The sequence below is a fragment of the Equus asinus genome, chromosome 8 (assembly GCF_041296235.1).
Source record: "Equus asinus isolate D_3611 breed Donkey chromosome 8, EquAss-T2T_v2, whole genome shotgun sequence".
Classification (NCBI taxonomy): Eukaryota; Metazoa; Chordata; class Mammalia; order Perissodactyla; family Equidae; genus Equus; species Equus asinus.
Genome location: NC_091797.1, coordinates 19,001,148 through 19,024,449, shown reverse-complemented (window position 1 = coordinate 19,024,449; position 23,302 = coordinate 19,001,148). Strand labels below are relative to the sequence as shown.

The window sequence follows — 23,302 nt, the reverse complement described above, 5'->3', positions numbered from 1 at the left end:
AGTGAGAGCAGGGGAAAAGGGGGGAGGAAGAAGAAGAGAGAAAGGGAAGAAGAAAAAGGAGAGAAGACAGCAAACATGAATGGAAATCTGGCTTATTTGGAGAATCCGTTAAGTTTGGAAAGTCTGAAACTTTGCATGTGAGGTGCAGAATGGTGAGAATGAGCCAGCATGATAAACAGGAGCCTGGCAATAGAAAGCCATGCGTAAGAGAAGCTACTGTTTTGTGCAAGATTCTTTATATGTTCAGGTTTCCATTTTAGAAAGATTACTCTAGCAATAGTGAATAAAGAACTGAAGTTGAGGAAGACACATGGCAGGAGACCAATTAAAGGACGTTCTAGTCCTCCAGGAGAGAAATGAAAGGGACCTACCCTGAAGAAGAGGCAGTTGAAATAAAGAAGAGGGAATGCATTTCAGAAATTTGTAAGGAGGTGGTCTTATTGGAACCTGGTGATTAGTTGATGTGAGGGATTAGAAAGAGAGAGGAATCCGGGATGTCTCGAAGATTTTTGATTTGGAGGACTGGTGAGTGGTAACTTCCTTCACCGAGTTTGGGAATATTGCTGGAGGAACCACTTTTGGGTTAGAACAGTGAATTTGTTCCTAGACATGTGGTTTATTGTTTGAGGTTCTTGTCGGCCGCATAAATGGAGGTAACCAATAATATTTGGATAGTTTCTTCTTATGTGAAGAAAAAAGCATGTAAAGTATACCTCAGGCCTTGCCAAGAACACAGATTTTAGAGCTCTTCTGCTTTTGACTTCTTCATACTGTCCTTTGGCGACCTCTGAGCTTCCAGAAAGTCCCAAAGCCTCTAATTATTTATTGAAAATTTCAGGAAAAATATTCATTTTCTTAACACTTTTATTTCCATTCTTTACGCCCCCTTTTTTTTTGCACAAACAGAGACAATTTGTTTCTCTCAAAAATAAAACAAAGTCAATCTGCTCACTTTACAAAAGTTCTCCCTTTTCCAGTAAAATTCTCTTGGTTTCTTTTCAGTTTGTAACTCAGTCTCCAGGTACCCGAGGAAAGGGTGGGCCAGCTGTGAGGGACATTCCCTGTAAAACTGAATCTGGGGGACTCGTATTGCCTGGGCAGGGAGGTGTCTCTGTTACATTTAAGTTTGGGGAGGGGAGAAGGAAGAAGAAGTTCTAGGGAGGGGACTGGACCAGAATACCCCAGACCCTTCAGGGCCCTGGTCCCCGAAGCTGGAGGTGAGCTGAGCTCTTTCAGGAAGACAAGGTGGAAGATTCACAGAGTGGCAGAGTTATGGTATTTTTTGCAACTTACACCTTTTTGTTGGGGAGGGATGTTAAAAAAAAAGATAAATAATAAATACTCCCTCTAGATTATGAATATTTCGCAGAGTAAACTCTGGTTTGGTAATAAAATGCTACTGTCAGAGAGGCAGGAGTTCACCGTGATGTCTGCACAACTCAGCAAATTTACTAAAGATTGTTGAGTTGTATACTTAAAATTGATGAATGTTATGATATGTAAATTATATCTTAATAAAGTTGTTAGCAAATAATTAAGATTTATCTTTGAGTAGAAATCAAATCCATTAGCATGTGATGTTAGCAATCTCGAGAAACAATGGTAGATAAGACAACACGATTTTTACCAAGGAACTTGCAATCCCTTGGTCGCATTTCAAACTAACAGCAAATCGCTCATCCTGCAGAGCGTGGGTTAGAGTATCGATGCTTATTCCACAACTTAAAGCAGGTAAGGGGACAATCTGCAGAAACCTTCAGGTTTGCTAATAGAGGCGGAAAACTGAATTTATGAGAAAAGACAAAAATAATTGGGGAAAGGAGGGCAAGAGTTTACACCATGAGGAATTCAATCTCTGCCAGCAGTGTCTGAGTCCACTGCTTCCTGAGGGAGGTTATGGGTCCTCCTAGCCTGGAGCCCTTCAGAAACGAGTTAGGCAGCCTGCTCTGTGCTGTTATCATGCTACAGATCGGCTTACATCAAATAAATGGGCTGGATTAACTTGCTTTTTTAATGATGTTCTTTTTCATGATCCTAAAATGTACACCTGCTCATTAAAGGAAATTTGGAAATTCATTCAGGTATAAAGGAGAAAACTTAAATCAACCACAGCCACTGCTCAGAGACAACTTAATATTGTAGTATAAAAGCAATAGCGTTATTCTTTGGAATGCCCTATGATTTTGCGAAGGTGAGGAAGAATGCCAATTTTTACATCTTTCACCTGATGTGTTATTAGGATTACTTTGCCTCTGAGTACACGTACCACCTTTATGATGAACTGTCACTTTTAAAGCCTGCATGACATTCCCTCCAGGGAATGTTGCTTATTTACCCAATCCTTTATGTTGAGCCATTTGCTTATGAGAATGCCTATTGATAATTTCTTTTTTAAATCAAATCTAATTCCCTTCAAATTTTGTGTTCTGGAATCCTGTGAATTACAGCCACTTAAGAATTCTTTAGTAGAAAATTTCCCTCTTCTCCTTTCTAAAGGTGCTGGTCTGAGGTTGGCGACCAACACGTGGGACAGAACATTTCCATTGGCCGGGGATGTGACTATAAAGCCATCATTGAACATGAGATCTTGCATGCTTTGGGATTTTACCATGAGCAGTCAAGGACTGACCGGGATGATTATGTGAACATCTGGTGGGATGAAATTATTTCAGGTGTGTATGAAACCAAGGTGGTTGGGTGGGATTTGCTATTATCTTTATCTGAGACAACCCTGGGATGACCTGGCCATATCTGTGTGTGGATGGGAGCTTCAGCTTCTCCAGTGGGAACACACACTTTGCTGGATGCAATTTGTTGGCTTCTCCTGTGGACTGTACTGATCCGATCATAACCAACCCCAGATAAGAGTCTCAGGGAATGCTGTATGTTGGTTAACTCAATGTGGGAGTTAACTGAAAGTTAATGAGAAGTTTTTACTTTGTTTCAGTGTTTTTGTTGAAAATCTGTCTAAAATGCTGTCTATTTTCCCATCTGAATTAGTAAAGTGAATTAGATCTCTGAGAATGTCGGGGTCATTTTTCTGGATGTGAAATCCCATCTAGTTGTAGGAGACTGCATGAGGTTTAGTTGACTGTGTGATGATGCTAAAACATACTCAAGAACTTTTTTGGTGCTTTACCAAGTCAATGATAGGTGTTAAAAATAAAACAAAAAAAGACAACAAAAATGAATACTTCTATCTGAAATTGTACCCCTAATTATGTTAATTCTGGCTAGTAGTCTGAATTCTAGTTAATCAAAACGTGCTGCTCTTTTCATTCTCCTTCCTGAGCTCCTCTCTTCCTCTGCCCGCAGCCCATGCTACGCAAATGATGACACAGTTTTATTTCACATATTATTATGCAGTTACGTTATTCTAACAATTTCGGCATTCTTTCATTTTGTTAGACTTCCTTGGACACTGCCTTCCTTAATGGCTTGAGACAACTAAGTAGAGTGGCTTTGAGTACGCTAAAACATTATTTATCGAGTAGTTTCCAGTGAGAGAAAAAGTCAATGCTGTGTTTCTGAAGACACCTGAATTTTAATTAGGAATTAATTGAGGGAGTGGAAAAGCATTATTTTTGGCAGTAATAGATTAATGAAACTTTAATGGATTAAAAATGCCTTAACTATTACCACACATGATTTTCATAAGGCAAGTAACTGCCTGTTTTATTTAGATCCCAATTTCACGTGTGGGTTCACATAGTGCAGGGCATCTCTAACAACTTTATTTTTAGGGACTTAGAAGAACTGGCCATAGTTTAAAATTAAATATGAATGCCCAAAAGACTTCCGCCAGAACTAGCTCATGTTGGAGTGAAGTGGGTGAATGGTTCTCACGTGAGGTGGGGGTGGGGATGGCTAATCGTATCAAAATCACCTGTAAGGTTTCTCAATGTGTGTCTCTCCCAGTACCTCATCTTCTGGTATTTCTATGAATGGGAGTGCTGAGGGAGGGAGGGAGACTGTGTGGTTTGTAAAAGCCTAATATGTCAGCAGGATTGGATCCGCACACACACTTCCACCCATCCACCCCCCAACCATGGAGCTAGAGGCTGAGTCATATTCTTCTTTGCCTCCCAGATATGAAATTCACCCAGATATGAAATAACAGATCAAATTTAATGTATTTCTCTCCCAGGGGTAATAACTGGGTCTGTGTAGAGAGGTAGGGGAGTGGGAGGTCATAGGTCAAAGACCAAAAGAGTCTCTGTTTGTGAGACTCAAGGCACTATTAGACTTTTTCTGTATTTGTTTAGAGGCCTGAATTTCTTACCTTCCTGCACCTGTACTTGACTCTGCTGAAAATTACACAGGGAAGCAGAAAATATTCACATTTTTAAGTCTTGCAGAGCCTAATGCTTAGTGCTTTTTGGATGGTTTTAGGCCAAATGAAGTTCCCTTTCTCGGAGGGAGCTGACACATTTGCCAGGGTAGTTTGCAGACTTGCTGAGTCCTGGGTCGAGCATGGGCTACTCAACACGTTTGCTCATCACCTATCTATATTTTCATCAGGTGTAATTCCATATATCTAAATTGCCTGCACTTGCTGGAGAATGGTTCTCAAGTGGGACATCAAATACAATAAAATCATAATCAAGGGCAGTATTATTGCTCAGGGTAATTTATGACTTGTATTGCATCTGATCTTCAGTTGATGGCAATCTTATTGCTTAACTTACGAACACACTGTACTGGCTATGTAGTTCTTTCCCCAAATCCATCTCCGTTTCTTAAGTTGGAATTGTGTTTTCTGCATCTGTTTCTCTCCACTAAAGAAAAACTCAACTTCTGAAGTCTAGCAGGGGTCTGCAACTCTAGCCCATGGGCCACATCCACTTGGTTTTGTAAATAAAGTGTTACGGGAGCACAGCCGCATCTCTTTGTTCATGCATTGCCTATGACAGCTTTTGTGCTACGTGGCAGAGTTGAATAGCTGTGACAGAAACCATATGGCTTGCAAAGCCAAAAGTATTTTCTTTCTGACCCTTTACACAAAGGGTTTGCCGACAGACCTCTGGTTTACAAGACTACTCCCTCTTCAAGGCTCTCAGCTGCGAGTTTCCTGAAGGCAGGACCTTGCCTGTCCTGTTCACGGCCAGGGGCCGCCGCCCACCTGGCACAGCTCCCAGTAGAGATTAAGCACAACAAATTAAGCACAAAAATGAATACGTTTTTAAAAATCATTCAAAGCATTAATTTGGTAAAGCACTCTGATAAGAATCCTTGAATAATAAAGAATAAAATAATCTATTCTAACTTGATTCTCTTGAAAGTTAAAGAAAACACATCCAGTGAGTTGAAAGTGCTTTGCTTAAGGTGCCGCCAAGAGTCACCAGGAGACCTCAGACCCAAGCCCTAGTCCTCATACCACCGTGATGCTCTTTATAAATCTGCTCCTCAAATGACATCCTAGGACAAAATGTTCTGGAAGGAGTCGCTTTCCCCCTTCCCTGTTTGGGTCATTTATTTCTTTCAGTCCTGTCCCACCTTTGAAAATGCTTTGATCCCATAGTCTGCATAAAATCCCTGTGAGTTGGGAGGATGAAATACGAGTATTTTCGTTTTATAGTTAAAGCAAAGTCTTGCTCAAAGGGGTTCATTGGCTTTTCCAAAAGCATTTGGAGACTCCCTCCCGCACCTGCTGGACCATCCCCCAGGTTGCGCCACGCTTCTTCAGTCCTAAATGTACCTGTATGAAAGCCTTTGGTAGACAATTATATTTTCATCTTTTTAATTTTTATTTTTTTAAATTTTTTTTTTGAGGAAGATTAGCCCTGAGCTAACTACTGCCAATCCTCCTCTTTTTGCTGAGGAAGACTGGCCCTGAGCTAACATCTGTGCCCATCTTCCTCTACTTGATATGTGGGGCACCTACCACAGCATGGCTTTTGCCAAGGGGTTCCATGTCCGCTCCCGGGATCTGAACCGGCTAACCCTGGGCCGCCGAGGAGTGGAACGTGTGCGCTTAACCATTGTGCCACCTGGCCGGTGGCATATTTTCTTCTAATTGATAAAAACAACTAAAGGGGAACTAGAGAAGGAGAAGATCACGAGGACAGAAAGTTATTATTGGAAGAGATATGAACATTCTCATTCAGTTTTCCAACCACTGCTCTAGAAGGAAATTAAAAATCTATGAGCCTCCCATGACTGCAGCTGAAGCAGTCGATGCCTGGTGGCTAGTAGGCGAAAAGAAGAGCCGATCGGTTTCTCATTTCAGCCTTGCACTTTGCAGTACATGTTATCTCACTTGCACTAATCTTGTGAAAATAGTTTCCTTTTCTATTTTGATAGGAAAATAAATTGTTTTCTTCCTATTTTATTCTTCTCTCCATGAGGCTATTTCTGAAACAGAAGGATGTGAGCCTTGCTGGACAAGATGCCCCTTTCTTGCCAGCTGCTTACCTTTCCCTCTGCCCCTCAGATTTCCTTTTTCTAACCTGTGGAAGGACTGGCCAGGTACAGAGCCGGCTGAGGTACTTGGCTATTAGCAAGGTGTATCACTCCTGGATATTTTCCTGAATTCAGAAATTCTTGCCAGTTGGAATACCTGCCTCCACTTTGACATTTTACCTTCTCTTTCTGAAAACCGTATACATACACATTCACCCAGAAATATAATGATCTTTGATTTAAATATATACATATATTAAAAATATATAACATGTATATATTTATATATTAATTATAATATATATTTTTATATTCATTATAATAATTTTATATGCTATCATATATTAATTCATTATAATATTAATTGGTGAATAGTAATTAATAATATGCATTAATTTTATACATTATGCTAATTATAAATGTGTTAAATATATAAATATATTTAAATCAAAGATAGATTGTCTCCTTGTTTTTTGATCTCTGCTTGAGAATCTGGTCAAAGGGGAAATGCTGTGACTGAACAGGACCTGTGGATTCTCTCCTTGACAGGTTACCAGCACAACTTTAACACCTACGATGACAACTTCATCACAGACCTCAACACACCCTATGATTACGAGTCTGTGATGCACTACGGGCCTTTCTCATTTAACAAGGATGCAAGCGTCCCCACCATCACGGCAAAAATCCCTGAGTTCGACTCCATCATTGGGCAGCGCCTGGATTTCAGTGCCGTCGATTTGGAGAGGCTGAACCGAATGTACAACTGCAGTGAGTGCCCCTGGGGCTGAGGATTGGGCGTACAAGCCCCCGCACAGAGTCCTCCAGCCTTGCTGATCTCCTGTGCGCTTCCTTTCCGCTTCGCTCATGTTCTACTTGTGGGAAACTACATAACCTTAGTTTCTCTGTCTCTGGAATAGAAAAAATTATAACACCCGCCTCACAGGATGGTTATGAAAATCAAATGTGTGGTTGTGTTTTGTAAAGTGGAAGTATTGGATCAACGTAAGGAGCTGTAATTGTCTCATTTCTGTAGCTTCCTTTTGAAGGACGCATCACCATGTAAAGCTCGAGGTCGGTGATAGACTAGAAAGGTTTTTTCCATGCAAATTTTTTTATCCAGTTTAGTTTTTCCTAGAGTAACCCAATGCTCTGGGATGGCATGTTTTCTAAGATGACCCCATGTTGGAGGAGGTCATCAAGAGGATGTGAACACCAGTTAACCCTTGAGCTAGACCCAGGCCATCTGAGGCTTCTCACCCCTCCCCTGTCCTTAGAATGTACCTTCGCCCGCCATTCCCACAGCTGGAGCCATTTTCAAGGACGCAGCCTTGAGAGATCAATGTGTTGTTGACAACATCTGGACGGTATATGTGACTGAATCCAGTTAAGACCTCCATATAAAGCCTTAAGATTCTAGTGGGTGGGTGTGGAGAGCTACTCACCATGAGGCTCCCATGAAAAGCCTCATAAGTAAGTTCCCTTGCTTAGTAAACCTGCCACCTACCAATCTGGGGCAGTCTGCCTCTTTCTTCAGTCTCCCCTCCCCTTGTTGGCACCCGGGAAACTCCCGTGGTTGTGAACCAACACCCCACTAGTCTTCAGAGACACATTGTTTAATTCTGTTCAGTACTTATGTGCCGAAGATCCACTAAATACAAGGCCCAGTACACAGGTACCTTGTTCTTGATCTAAAGGGGTTCGTGGTTGGCATTTATATAGCAAAGCATAATTCTTTTCATCATGTGACTCAGTGAGGTAGGTAGGGCTTCATCTGTGTTAGCAAGTCTCAGATCTAATGGATGAGAATAGGATTTGCATTTGAGAAAAAGTCAAGAAAATGAAAGGCTCATGATACTATTGTATCTGAGCAATGAGGTTTTACTGATCTGAGACATTAGGTATTTGAAATGAGATGCCTTAAGTTTTTAACCAGGTGACAAAAATATCATTTGCAGCCACAACTCACACCCTTTTGGACCACTGTGCTTTTGAGAAGACAAACATCTGTGGGATGATTCAGGGTACCAGAGATGATGTTGACTGGGTCCATGAAGACAGCTCTCAGCCTGAACAAGTGGATCACACGTTGGTGGGACAATGCACAGGTTGGTGAAGGTAGAGCGTAAACAGATGGAGTTGGTTCACCAGGTTCAATTAGGAAATGGCTGTCAACATGTTTTGCCTCCCCTGGAATGTTAGTTATCAAATTTGGAAATTTCAACAAGGACAAAGAACATTTCTCATATCTTATTTATTAACTCAGTAAAAAGCATGCAGGTTCTGGGCATGCAAAAGAAAGATGCACTTAAGCAATGACAAAACTGATACAGCATATGGTTGATAAGACATGACTTTGTAAATAAGGGTAATGTACCTGAGCAGTGCTCTCCAATAGAACTATAATGAAAGTCACATATGTAATGTAAAATTTTCTAATAGCTATGTAAAAAAGCTATATTTTATTTAAAATATGTGTATAATAAATAAGCTATGTAAAAAAATATATTTTATTTAACCCACTATATCCAAAATATTAACATTTGACATGTAATCAATGTTAAAATTATTAATGAGGTACTCCACAATTTTTTATACTAGTTATTTGAAATCTGGTGCGTATTTTACCCTTCTCCCACATCTGAGTTTGGACAGGCTACAGTTCAAGTGCCCAATAGCCACATTTGTTTTGCAGCCGCCATATTGGATAGCACAGCTTCAGACAGCTCCTATATATGGTTTGTATAGTGAAAAAGCCGTAAAGTCAGACAGACCTGGGTTTGAAATCTGCCTCCACTACTTGCTAATGTGACCATAAGAAATTGTTTTCGTTGTTGTTGCTTTTTAAGTCTTTGTTTTTATAACCCTCTCTGACCAGCAAGATATTGCTGCTTCACAATGAGGATGGAAGGAGACGGTGCGTACAGAGCTTCCTGCTGCAGACCAGCAGCTTCACTCCTTATTTTTTTCCATCTTCCCTTTCTTGTCAGAGGTTCCTTTTTTTTTAATTTCTATTTTAGCATCCTTTTATTATGTGCCTGTCATTGAAATCATCTCTCCTCTGTTTGGAAGCAGTGGGGTTATAGATTATAATTGCGTTTTAAAGACTGGTCTATTACGAAGTCACTTAGTCCGTGCCTGTGTGAGAGATGGTTAGAGTTCCTTCATAAAAGGAACCCAGTTTGTCACTCAGATGCCAGCCACCAGGGAGAAGAATGTCAGAGGTCATAAAACATTGCCACTGTTCCTCTGGCCTTGGCAAAGTTTGAAAGTCTCTGTCACACAGCAGATTATTAAACACATAATTCCAAGTGTCCAAAGGGTGATCGAGGCCTGAAGTTCTCTCTAAATTTCCATCTTTGCCTCTCGTCCAATCTCTCCTGTGGGATTGCTGCTAGGATAATAGTTTCCAGCTAAACAGAAAGGTGATCTTCATTTGGGAGGAACCAGCTAGAACAATGTTCTAGCAACTTAATAGGAAAGGAAAGAATCACACCCTAGAAGAAATATCTAGAAAAGCTTTATCAGGTTAACTTGACCAGCTATTATGCTTCTTCCACAGGAGGCATTTAATGGGATGGTGTTTCCTCTGTCTAGAGAGCACTGGTATTGTTCAGGTAGATGCGCAGACTTGAAGAGCTTGAAGCATAGAAGATACCTCCTATTTGAAACCCAGAGAGATGAATGAACACCTACTTAGTGGCAGAGCCAGGGCAAGAATTCAGGTCTGACTCCAAGACCTGAGTTATTGGACTTGACTTCCCCATTCCAAGTCCACCTGGACAGAATTCCTGAGCAAGGACCACCTGGAGACCATGTGAGCTCGTTTCCTTTAACCCAAGCACTCAGTAATTCATAACACATTTAGAAGAACATGGAAGATAATATAATTTGTCCTGATGTAATATTAAAACCTTGTGATGTTTTTAAGCTTTGTGGAAAGCTTATTTACACATTGATGCTTGCTGCCGATAAGGAAGGCAGGCACCCCATGGGTGAGGCAGGGTGAGGCCGAGAAGCATATTGCCACAATAGCTAGAACTGTAGTAGATGCTCACTTCATTTTTACTTTGAGAAATGTTTTCAGTGGAGCATTTGGTAAGAGACTGAGTACTGGAGCAAGTTTAAGTGACTGCTTTATATGCAAAAATTGTTCATTGCGCTTGACTTTGGAAAGCGTGCTGGTTTTCCAAGTAACATATCTGCTTAGCCACCTGCTTGTTTTGGGGGAGACAGTTTTGAGATATCTGAGTTGGGAAAACCCCAGCTCTGGCACAAATGTAGACACTTTCTGCCCTCTTTTTCAGTGCCCTTTCAGGAGAAATCCTCAATTAGTCCCTAATATGCCATGAATGTCCCTTCTTATGACACGGTAAAGATGATTCTTTACCACTGATAATAACTCAGTTATTAGCCTAGAAACAGATGAAACTGAACCCTTGTCATTGAGAATATTTAAAATCCAATTCCTAAACCTTTGGTCCCAGTTTCTTACACAACTAGGAGGCCAGCTCTTTTCTTTGGAATGAATCTCTAGTTTAAACAGTGATGTCAGTGAGGAAAATGGAATTCATCTCACAGACACTAAATTCTGTCAAACTTTGCTTGAAGCCCATATCTCCTGAAGTCAGAGGTATACATTATGCAAGCTTGGGAACGAAGATGATCAAAAGAAGCAGTGGAGAGCTGTGGCTTAGCCAGCGAGTCTGTCCATGGAGACAAACAGAATATTTACTGACAAACAACCTTTTTATTTTCCCCAGAGGAGGTCTAGCCTTCATTGCCTGGATAATGGCTGTTGTTCACAATTTCACTTTGCTGGGGTCGAGGGCACCCTGTGGCGTGGGCAGCCAGAGATGGGACTTTGGGGTGCTCTCTCCATAGGTGCCGGCTACTTCATGCACCTCAACACGAGCTCGGGGTCCACAGAAGAGGCAGCCCTGCTGGAGTCTCGGATTCTTTACCCAAAGAGGAAGGAGCAGTGCCTGCAGTTTTTCAATAGAATGACAGGAAGCCCTTCAGATAGACTCGTCGTCTGGGTCAGGAGGGATGACGGCACGGGCAACGTCCGCAAGCTGGTCAAGGTGAAGACCTTTCAAGGTACTTGGAGGGATTGATGCCAGGACTGGTTTGGCTTAAAACCTGAGATCTTGATCCTTCTCCTCCTTCCCCTCCTGCTCTCTTTTCCTCCTTCCCTCCTCTGTTCAGTCCTTCTCCACCTCCTCCCACTCTGCCGCCTCCTCTTTCTCCTCTTCCTCCCTTGTCCTCCACCTCCCGTCCTCATCCTCCTCTTCTAAATGCGTAATGTCTGGCATGTTTTAACCACTCAATGAATGTTTTGGCCACTCAGAAATCAGAAGAAGCAGTGAGGGTTTAGGTGAGGTTGAAATATACTTTTGTAAGATGCCAATCAGAATATACAAGTCCAATTTTCTCTAGAACTTTGGAGAAAGCCAGGACAGAGAAAATTGTTGACTCAGGAGTGGAGGTTGGAAGGAAAGAGGGAAGCAGGAATCGATGCTGCTGGAGAGGGACTGGTTAAATAGCTTGACCATAAGTGTTTCTGCATCTGTTTCAGAAAACTGAACAATAGCCTTATTTAATACACTGAAGTAACTTGAAGCCTGCTTGTGAAGTTGATGGGAAATAAGCCATTTGTATAAATCAATTTTGTTACCGTCGTTTATATATTGCTAACTTATACTTTATGTATTTCTGTAAGAGAGTCAGTGTGAAAATCTTACAGTGCTAAGGTAGGCAGTAGGATGTGAGGGTAGTCTGGCTGTAAATCAAAATCCTGGGTTATAAAGCTAAGTATTTACATTCTTTTGCTGTGGTGGTGGTTCATTCATAACTAGGAAAAGAGAGACACGCTTTCCTATTTTTCCATTCGACAAAGAATTTCTCAAGTTAAAATGAGTCCCAGTAAAGGAAGCATTCTTTGTCAACTTCTAGATGCTGCTGCTGCTCTCGAAGGGTGGAGCCTTCCTTAGAGGCCACACATAAGAACAGATGCCCGATCGCCTCTGCCCAGGCCACTCTGGGGGCCCCCTGGGAACACCACAGATAATGGTTTTGAGGGGTTCCCTTTTCTGGCTGAAATTTACAGAGCATCTTTATCAAATGGAGGGATGACAGCTAGGCGCCCTTAAGAGCTGAGAATTTGCTATTACCTAGGATTGTAAATATTTAATGAGAAAATGAATTAGAGTCTCAATAATATTGATGGGAGCTATTATTGCTCACTTTCATAGAAAGTTTCAAATATTATCCTCACAAGCATAAACTCAACCAAGCAAATATCTTATGCTGTCTTAGTTACTTACACTGCTTATGCTTTGAATTCGGTAGAATTCAAGGTCTGTCTCTGTAAGTTCCCCGGAAGTGGCATATGAATGGATTTTTAAAGTAGTACATTCTGATACTGACTTGTCGATGAAACTATTCTAAAAGGTTAGTTGAATACATTTAGTGTTCAGGTGGTATTCAACTTAAGATAGTTGCAACTGTTTTTGAATAGCTTTTAACTTTTGAAAAATGTGTTTTTTAACCAAAATGCTCACATACAAAATATGTCTCTATGCGTGCACGTGTATATGTGTATATATATATATATATGTTTATATGCAAACTTACACGCAAAATGTTTGCGCATAAATATACGTATGTACACACACACACACGTTTTCAGTGAGGCCAGGATACCCTGAAGAATAACAATTCTGAACTAACAAGGATGAGCTTTGTCTTAAACAATCTCAGTACCGTTTCTTGCCTGCCTGATACACAGCAGCTCTGTGGGAGCATGTAAATACAACCTTGTTAATGACTTTGTAGATGAGGCCCTGCCCACATGGTAGTGGCCCCTCAGGTCTTCCTCTCTGTCCTATGTTCCCACATTCCAACCTCATGGTCAACCCGTCTGAAGAAAAAAGGGTACTTAGTCATCAGCAAGAAAGTAATTCTTGTTCTTTTTTCAGAATTCTTATGATCTATAACTCTGCTCGGTAAATAGTTCAAATCTCGTATCTCTGTCCCTGTTCTGGACTTTCTGGCACCCATTACATTTCAGGTCCATGTGTCCTCCACTTGGCTGTGGTCCTGTCCCCAGGAGATGACAGTTACATCAGTTTGTATGTTACAGACATGGTCTTCTTCTCTATCTCTCTCCTCTGTGTACATGTATCCTGACCACACAGGCCGTAACCAGCTCTACCCCGGAAAACAGAGCATTTTAGACTTGTCTCTTGAAGTCGTCCTTAGAGAGAATCACCCAGAGCAAAGGGAGATAAAAGGACTTTTGAGTTTGGGGGAAAGTACAGCCCTGTGAGTAGATTTCTGGTTACAACACGCAGAAAGAGGAAAAAAGACCTTTTCAAAGCCCTCTGGCAACTTGTATTTCAGATTAAACTTCTGGAACGCTCGTCTGTGTGAATTCATTTTAGGCAGCATGATTCCCTCTGGCGATGTCACATTTTTCTTCACCTCTCTAAGCCCAATGCTAGGGCTCCCCCTGGGCACAGTATCAAAGTGGGGCAGATCCTCGGGGAATTCTCCGTTTCTCTGGCCTGGCGGCTTTCTCTCCTCAGTCTCACAGGCTCCTTTCTGGCTTCTTACACTGTCCAGCCCAGGATCCCATGTTCTAGGACAAGCTTCTCACTTCTTCCCTCGGCTCTTTATTCAAAATTCCTACTTCCAGTTCAGTCTCAGGAAAAAGCAAGTAGATCTAAATTTCACTGGAATGTGGATATCTGGTTGGTGGTAACTCTATTTGGATTATTTGTTTTTTAAAAGAGGAGGAAGCCCCTACTTGGTAGAATTTCAGATAATATGAGGAAGATAAAAACTTGGATGTTAGGGTTTGAGTCAGTTTTGGGTAGGGGAGGTCCACCTGGTCTTGTAAGTTATCATTTTCTCTATGGCCTTCCATATTTCTCTCTGGCATTAAGTCATTGGTCAGACTCCGTGAAATTGCCATTATTTGGCTTTTGGCTTACAAAATGACTATTTTATATGGTTCAGCCTAATTCTTGGGTATTTAGGGCTAATGTTAGGGGATGGAGTACATTAATACCATCAAACCCAGGTAGAAATCCAGAATCTGTGGAATTAAATGATAATGGAAAACACATTCATGATTAAATCGGAATACGAATTTTAAAATAAGTCATAATGTGTCATTTTTTAAGCTATTTTCCCTTACTAGACATGTGATTTTGGAAAAGTCCCTTACCCAGTTTATCACAGTACCTATCTCCCAGGACTGCTGGGAGGACTACATGAGCTAATTCATGGAAAGCATGTGGTGTAGTACCAGGTTCATAGTAAGTGCTCAATAAATGTCGGCCAAAGTTGTCACTCTCCTTATTCTGTGTCCTCAGGAGACAGCGACCAAAATTGGAAAATTGCCCATGTGACACTCAGAGAGGAAAAGAAGTTTCGCTACCTTTTCCAGGGCACAAAAGGTGACCCCCAGAACTCGAATGGGGGAATTTACCTGGATGACATCACTCTGACTGAAACCCCATGCCCCACAGGGGTTTGGACAGTACGGAATTTCTCCCAGGTCCTTCAGAACACCGTCAAAGGGGACAGGCTCCTGAGCCCTCGATTCTACAATTCAGAGGGATACGGTTTTGGGTTGACCTTATACCCTCATGGAACAAACTCCAGTAGCTCTGGCTACATAAGACTTGCATTTCACCTGTGCAGTGGGGAGAATGACGCTATCCTGGAGTGGCCAGTGGAAAACAGACAAGTGATAATAACAGTACTTGACCAGGAGGCTGATGTCAGGAATAGAATGTCCTCAAGCATGGTGTTCACTACCTCCAAGTCCCAGACATCTTCAGGTAGGTGGTTCTAAGATCTGCCCCTCAACCTGGAAGGGCCAACAGATGCGATTCTCCTCTGTGTGAGAGAGATTAATGTTCCTCTCACATTTCCTCCGTGGGCGTATCAGTACCAGTCACATTGGAGCGTTAAGTTAAAATTTTCAATGTCAGCTTCCTTCTCTTTTCTGAATTCACTCATCCAGCATCTTTTAAGGACCTGCAATGTGCCAAACTCTATGCTGGGTACTTCGAATACAAGCCAATCAGGCAGTTCCTCCTTTACTGAGCTCAGTCTAAATGAGAAGATAGATACTGCCAATCATTGATCAAATACACAGAATTTCCTAGGCTCTGTGCAGAACTAATGCACTAACTCCTAAAATATTACTGATCATCCCTATGTTCATGAAACAAACTTGCATCAAAAAAGGAATGGGCAGACTTTTTTTTTCCAGATAAAGATCCTTAAGCCTTAAAAGAAAGAAACTATTGGTGTTCGTCCCTCTTCACTGAGGAGGTCACTCAGGAGGGGACAACTGACCATTCAGAGCTGTGGTTCTTTGCCTCTCCCCGCTCCCAATTCTGAGTTTTAATTCTCCAGAAAGAGTAAATAACCTGATTTTTTCCAACGTATTTTTTTCTGGCGAATGAAGCTCTATAAACTCATTAAGACAAACTGGAAAGCGAAGTATAAAGACATAGTGTGATTTGATGTTGTCTATAACTTTGCAGCGATAAATGGCTCCGTCATCTGGGACAGGCCGTCCGTTGTGGGGTCCTACTATAGCGACTGTGACTGTTTTAGAAGCATCGACTTGGGCTGGAATAGTTTCATGTCCCACCAAATGCTAAACAGGAGGAGTTTTCTTAAAAATGATGATCTTATACTTCTTGTGGACTTTGAAGGTACTCTTGCTGGTCTTCCTGAATAAATAACCTCATGTTCTGGATGTTCTATCGATTTTACATTGATTTTTAAACAATTCAGGGAGGGTGGACGTCTTTTGGGAAGACTAGGTTAAAAAAAAAGATGTGTTCTAAGAGAACCACATTTTACTCTATTGCTCAAAGACTCATATCTCTGCTTTAATTATCCTTGGGAGAAACTAAAATGTTAGTGTCACCCTTTTTTTGATAATTTATCAAATATGACAGTTCACTGACTTCAGTTGAGTTTCAATCAGTCTACTCATGCTTACTTTACACTCCTTTTTTCAAGTTAAATAAATAAAAATGTGAATGGACTACGTTAAAAACAAAAATAGCTAGCATTATGAGAATCAGCTGGATTCAAAACCACTTTTCCACGTCACTAAAGCTGATGTCCATGGGGAACAGAGGTGGCCTGGGGAACTTTCTCCAGAAGTGGAAGTTAATTGTAGTCAGCTATTAATCTTAGCTCTTCCTCACCACCTTTGTGTCTTTCCTCAAGATATCACCCATCTTAACCAGACTGAAGTTCAAGCTAAAGACAGCAGGATGATTCCCCAAGGCCTCATTCTCCAAGGCCAGGAGCAGCAAGCCCCAGAAGAAGGTTCTGGAAAGGCCTTGTTAGAGAAGGCCCTACCTGACAGTCTGGACCAGGGGCAGTCCAGCCGACAGAAGCGGTCAGTGGAGAACACAGGCTCCCTGGAGGACCACAACTGGCCACAGTACTTCGGAGACCCATGTGACCCAAACCCGTGCCAGAATGAAGGCATCTGTGTGAACGTGAAGGGGACAGCGAGCTGCAGGTAGGCTCTGTGGCCAGAGGGAGGCAGGCAGTGGGTCAGCATACGTGAGCCCAGTATTTGCGTAACACTGACAAAAAGACACTGCTCTTAGGTTAGGGCAACAACATAATGTGATTTGATGTTGACCCCATCAGATGGTCAGCTGGACGTGGCTGTCCTTGACTCCACAAAGCTGTGCCCTGAATCGGGGGGCTCATGCTGTCAGGGCACAACAGGAGTCCTGCCAGGGCAGAGGAGTCCCAAATCTCTTGTATCTTGACTTTTATTCCTTTCCCACCTCTGGGGCATTGCCAACAACATCTTCAACGTTGTTGGGGTTTCTGACTCCACTGCAGTGTTCACAAACGACCCAGAACTTTTAGCCCAGGGACTTCATGCTCCATGACCTGCCACAGTGGGACTCAGGGCCAAGTGTCCATCTTCACTGACTGCCAATTTTATTACTAGTTATTAATTATTATTTCTGTTGTCTGTTAATTCCTTTTTTTAATTATTATCATAGTTATGTTTTCAGTATTGGTAATAAGAATGATACATTTTGACTGTCTGCCATGTGCCACAGGCTCTCCTGAGAAGGATACATGCATGATCTAAATTATTCCCCACAGTCACCCTATGACATAAGGGTCCTTCTTGTCCCCATTTAGTACATAAGGAGGTTGAAGCTAAGAGAGGTTAAGAAATTTGTCTAAAATCGCCCAGATGGTAACTACTAGAGCTAGGACTTGCATCTAAGCCTGTCTGTCTGCACAGTTCACTATGTTTAATCGTTCTTTTTATAATGTTTGCTAGTTGCATAAAAATATTTCATGAAAGGATGTATGTGATGAGAGAAGTGTCAGTTATAGTTGACAGAATAGTAGCAGATGGAGGAACCGTTCTATTTGGCTCAGAATATCTACATTTCTTATGAGTTCTTTCCAATTTCCACTTTGTTTCTTCTTTTTTTAACTTTTATTTTGAAATAATTTTGGATTTAGGGATATGTTGCAAAAACGCTACAGAGTTCTCATATCCTAATGTTGATATCTTACCATAGTACAATTATCAAAGCCATGACGTGACCGTTAACTAAACAAAACACTATTAACAATAGTATTAGCTAAACTACAGATCTTATTGAGATTTCTTCAATTTTTCCAGAAGACGTCTGTTTTCTGTTCTAGGATCCAATACAGGACACCACATTACATTTAGTTTTCACATTTTCTTGGCTTCTTCCAATTCTTCAGTCTTTCCTTGTCTTTCCTGACCTTGACACTTTTGAAGAGTACTGGTCAGTAATTTTGTAAACTGTTCCTCAATTTGGGTTTATCTGATGTTTTCTCGTGATTGTATTGAGGATGTGCATTTTTGGCAAGAATAGCACAGATGAGATGTGCCCTTCTCAGTGTATCATGTGAGCGTAACTGGTGTTAATATCTGTTACCACTGGTGACACTAACCTTGATCACCTGTCCAAGAGGTGTCACCATTCCTCACTCTAATTGACATATTTCTTGGGAGAGACTCTTGGAGATCATGCGGACATCTTGCTTTTCCTCAAATCCTCACCCACTAATTTCAACACCCATCGCTGGATCCTGCTCCCAAAATCACTGTAACATACTAAAGGTGATTTTCTATTTCTTCGACCCCCTCTTCGTTCATTAAGTGAAATGCTTCTATAAAGAATAATTGTCCCATCCTCCCCATTCATTTATCCATGCAATTATATATTTATAGCACTAAGGATGCATAAATGTGTATTTTATTCTATGGGTGATATTTCAGTAGGACCTTTATTTATTTTGTTGCTCATACTGCTCTAGCTTTGGCCTTTTTAGTTTTTCCAGATTGACTCCTGTGCACTTTCGACATGCACTCATCCTTTCACGAACGTGATCTTACTTTCCGGCACCATAGGATGTTCCAGGCTCATTTTTCGTTTTCCCTTCCCCAGCCCGGGAATCAATCACTTTTCCGAAGAGCCCTGGTTCTTTTTATTGGAAAATGCCCGCCTTGTCTCTTGAGGGACCCACAGCTGTGGGTCTGCACCTCTTGGCTAATAGGTTCTTGGGTGGCAGATTTCAGTTGTTCCCTGACTGGCTTCATCCTTCCCAGGGTAAGGAAGGCCAGGGCTTTCCACCCATGTGTCAGTCTCTACTTGGCCAAATTATTCTTCTCCCACAAACCGATAGCTTGGAGTTTGTGGAACATGTTCCTCTAAGGTAAGACTAGAGAATATAATTAAACTACCTTTGGAGGGAATTGGGCCAGAAAAAAATTGAACAGATTTGCTATTACTCACTGATTTTTAAGAATCCAATTCCTAGACTAAAGATGAGGACTTTAAAGGTAAAATAGTTCCAGGATTAGTAAAACGAGGGCTTGGCTTCTGATCCTCTCATTCTGCTCTGTGAGTAGACTGCCCTAGGAACGTTGTTTGAAACAAAGGCCAGAACTGTTCCACTGGAAGGGACGAAACACTGCACTTGGTGCCTTGGTTCTAAGATTAGTTGGTCTTTACATCACGTAACATTTTAAAAAACAGGAACGCCAAAGCATGGCCATTAGGTGCCTGCTGTGTGCCAAAAACCGAGTGATAGACACAATGTGCTCGTTATCTCATGTGAACTTCAGGGCAATTTGCGAGATAGGCAGCAGTATGCTCACCTGAGAGCAACATTTTAATTGATATTGTCTAGAAGTTTTCAAGCTGCAGCTAATGCGCTGAGTCAGACTCTACCTGGAGAATTTCCCCTGAGGCTTACAATCCCAGCCAGTGTCAGGCAACAGTCTTTGAGAGCTCCAGAACTTTCTTCTGCACGTTGCCCGTGGTGGCCAAGAGGTCTGGAGACAGACCTCCCGGGAGTAGATTTCAAGTGTGAAACACTTACTAACCATGCGACCTCGAGCAAGTTATTTAACCTTTCTGTGAAATGAGGATGATGAGAACGGCCTGGTAACAACCACCACCTCAAAGGGTATCAAAGGACTCACTTAACTGACTCATACAAAGCACTTCGAATGGGGTGAGGCACGTGGATGGCTCAGTAAGTGCTTCCTGCTTTTATTGCCATGTTGGTGCTTGTCATTGAAAAGCCCTCGAGGATCCATGACTCCCACACTCTCCCTGTGTCCTGTTCCCCCAGGTGCACCTCTGGTCACGCCTTCTTCTACACGGGGGAGCACTGTCAGGCCATGCAGATGCAGGGCAGCATCTTGGGCCTGATGATTGGAGGCACAGCTGGCGTGGTCTTCTTAACTCTCACCATCATCTCCATCCATTCTGGAAGGCGAAGGCAGTGACCCACCTCCTGATGCTGGCCAAAATGCAGAAGCGCCCCCTCCATTCACAACTTCCCTTTCTGTGCTCAGCACAGTTTAGAGTGGTTCTCATTGGCTTTGCTTTGAATAGGCCTCTGAGGACCAAGGCCTTCAGCCTCAGGTGTGACCGTAATGGTTTTCCTTCCGCCGCTATGGTGCTGTTACCCTGTGATGTGCTCGGAATATATCTGGTGTGTCCTGTGATAACGTTCATTACATTTCTTTGTGAATCACTTATCTAATCACCTGTCTTTCCTATAGACTGTAAGCTCCATGCGGGCAGGTCCTCATTTACCGCACTAGCCCCAGGGCCAGAAACATACTCAGTTGGCACATGTGGGCTCTCAACACAAGTGAATGAGTGAACCAATAATTGAATGAATAACTAAGATAGAGAAACTCTCTCATTTCTACTGCAGACAAGACACGCAGAATGAAACTCAAATGTTGTTTGTAATAGAATCAAGTACTTGTTTTTCATCAGACACAATAGTGCTATTACTCTTTGAAGGTCTTGTGTGTTAAAGGATTTCAAATAAAGACTCCTTCTGGCAGCAGGACTTCATGGCATTTACCTTCCTCCTCCTCTGATTCTAAGGAAAGGTCTTTAATAAATTCAATAAAAATTTCATCTGTACTGTGTATTTGTCCAGTATTGTATGTAAGTTTGTGTGTGTGTGGAGTGGGGAGGAGGAGAGATGTCCAAAAGCTCTTTTTCAGATATTTTTTAAGTTTTAAAGTATATTTTATATACTATTCATATATTAACAAACTGAAAGTATCTGGTAGAAGAGAATTTTACAGAAGTATTTTTAGATACACATTCTTTCCAAAGGAGATAAAATCTGGCGGGAGCAGGACAGTTCCAAGATAGTTCAAGTCAAAGGAAAGCTGAGGTTCCCATCCCCCCATCAGCACAAACCCCCCAAAAGAGGGCTCTGGAAGTTAACTGAAGGAAAAGTTTCAACGAGCCTGAGCGGTCCAGGCTCCAGATTACCAGCTTCCTAAATCTAAACTTCATGGCCATTCTGGAAACAAGCATAAGGGATTAAGAAGAGCCCCTTTAATGCAAAGGTGGGAGAAGAGTTTGTAGCAGGTACAAACAACATCCCCTCGGGCGCTGACTCTCAAGCCTGAGGCGCATCAGTATCTCCAGGAGGGCTGGTTAAAATGCAGATGGAGGGCACCACCCCCAGAGTTTCCGATTCAGTAGGTCTGGCGTGTAGTCTTTGTTGTTATGTGCCATGGAGTGGTCGCCAACTCCTGGCAACCCTATGAATGAGTGATGTCCACAATTTCTCATCCTCAACAGCCCTACTCAGCTTCTGTAGACTCAGGCCTATGGCTTCCTTTATGGAGTCAACCCATCTCATATTTGGTCTTCCTCTTTTCCTACTGATTTCTACTTTTCCCACCATTATTGTCTTTTCTGAAGAATCCTGTCTTCTCATGATGTGCCCAAAGTAGGACAGCCTCGATTTTATTATTTTCACCTCATTTCAGGCTTAAGTTTAGGCTTAATTTGCTCGGGGACCCACTTGTTCGTCTTTCTGGCAGTCCCAGGGTACCTGTGGAGCTCTCCTCCAACACCACATCTCTTTTGAGATAATCAATTGCAGTCATTGCTGTTTTCTCCCAATAAGATAGTGTCATCTGCATATCTTAGATTGTTGATGTTTCTTCTAGTTTTCACTCCTCCTTCATCTGAATTGAGCCTAGTTTTTCACGTGATACGTTCTGCATACAGATTAAACAGGTAGGGAGATAAATGTACCCTTGGCTGACACCTTTGCTTATAGGAAATCATTCTGTCTCTCCCTATTCTGTACCAACAGTGACTTCTTGTCCACAATACAGGTTACTCATCAGGATGATCAAGCGCTGAGGCCCGCCCATCTGTGAGGGTAGCCCCTAGCTTTTCATGATCCACACAAAGGCTTTATTGTAGTCTATAAAACATAGACTAACCTTCTGAAATTCTTTGGAGCACTCCAGTAGTCAATGAATAATCGCAATTACATCTCGTGTGCCTCTCCCTTTTTGAAATCCAGCTTGCACATCAGGCATTTCTTGCTCCATAAGGTAAAAGCTTTCGTTGCAGCACATTGAGCATGACTTTTCTTGCATGGGTCTAAGAATTCACATCTCTAAGTCCCCAGATGATGCTGATGCTGCTGGACCCAGAGCATACTCTGAGAACTGCTGCTCTAGTGGTTGGAAAATGGATTTGGAAGTCAGGCACCCTGGCTGCAGGCCTGGACTGACCATCTAAGTAGCTGTGCAACTTTAGTAAAATCACTTAAGCTCTTGATCTTAGTTTACTAATCTGTCAGATGGAAGTAATAGTTGACCACTTCCTCCCACTTCATCTTAACACCTACAGCATTGCAGAGTAATAAAATGGGATCATGATTAAGAACATATTTTGTAGTTAAAAACGTATGCAAATATTGCTGTTAAATTTTCAGACTAGACAAGAAGCCATGCAGCCACCAGTCCAGTCTTCTATCTCCAAAGACCAGATTGGAAATAAACTCCAGCTTTGCTTCTCCTCATGCTTCACAGCCTGGTAAACCCATGACCGACTTCACAGCTAGCCCCGGAAAACCTCATTCCCTCCACACGCTCTCGGTGTCTCACCTTGGGAGGGACCTCCAGGCATCGCTGTTGCTGCTGTTGTTTCCTTTCATTTATTAGAAGGAAACATGCCCTTGTCCATGCCTTGTTTAGACCTGGTCCAGCTCAGAGGGAGAGGCCCCCATCCCCTACCAAGGACAACATTCTTTGTACACATGAACTCTCTCCAGAGGAAGCAGAAGCCCAAATTTCAAGGGTAATCTAGTGTTCTGCTCTAGTACTATAAATTAAAACTGCTAGGTCAAACGAATGATAAGGAGGTACCAGACTGAGGGTAAGACGTTTTGATATTTGTCTATAGGTTCTCAGCTCTGGCAGCATCCCTACTGCCTAGGTGCGTCTCTGTTGATAACTGATGGTCAGCTCTATTCATTGGCTCATCATAGA

At 42.0% G+C, this 23,302-nt stretch overlaps 1 protein-coding gene across 1 annotated transcript in view; it reads left to right on the top strand.

The window, feature by feature from the left end:
• Positions 1 to 20,909, top strand: part of MEP1A (meprin A subunit alpha) — a 33,625-nt gene extending 12,716 nt beyond the window's left edge. Inside the window, exons 7-14 of the mRNA XM_070514807.1 lie at positions 2,497 to 2,672; positions 6,952 to 7,173; positions 8,361 to 8,510; positions 11,287 to 11,502; positions 14,784 to 15,254; positions 15,969 to 16,142; positions 16,669 to 16,969; positions 20,104 to 20,909. Of these exons, the coding sequence (XP_070370908.1) occupies positions 2,497 to 2,672; positions 6,952 to 7,173; positions 8,361 to 8,510; positions 11,287 to 11,502; positions 14,784 to 15,254; positions 15,969 to 16,142; positions 16,669 to 16,969; positions 20,104 to 20,260 (1,867 nt within the window). The 3' untranslated portion in view covers positions 20,261 to 20,909. The remainder of the gene's footprint in view (positions 1 to 2,496; positions 2,673 to 6,951; positions 7,174 to 8,360; positions 8,511 to 11,286; positions 11,503 to 14,783; positions 15,255 to 15,968; positions 16,143 to 16,668; positions 16,970 to 20,103) is intronic.
• The last annotated feature ends 2,393 nt before the right edge of the window (positions 20,910 to 23,302 follow it).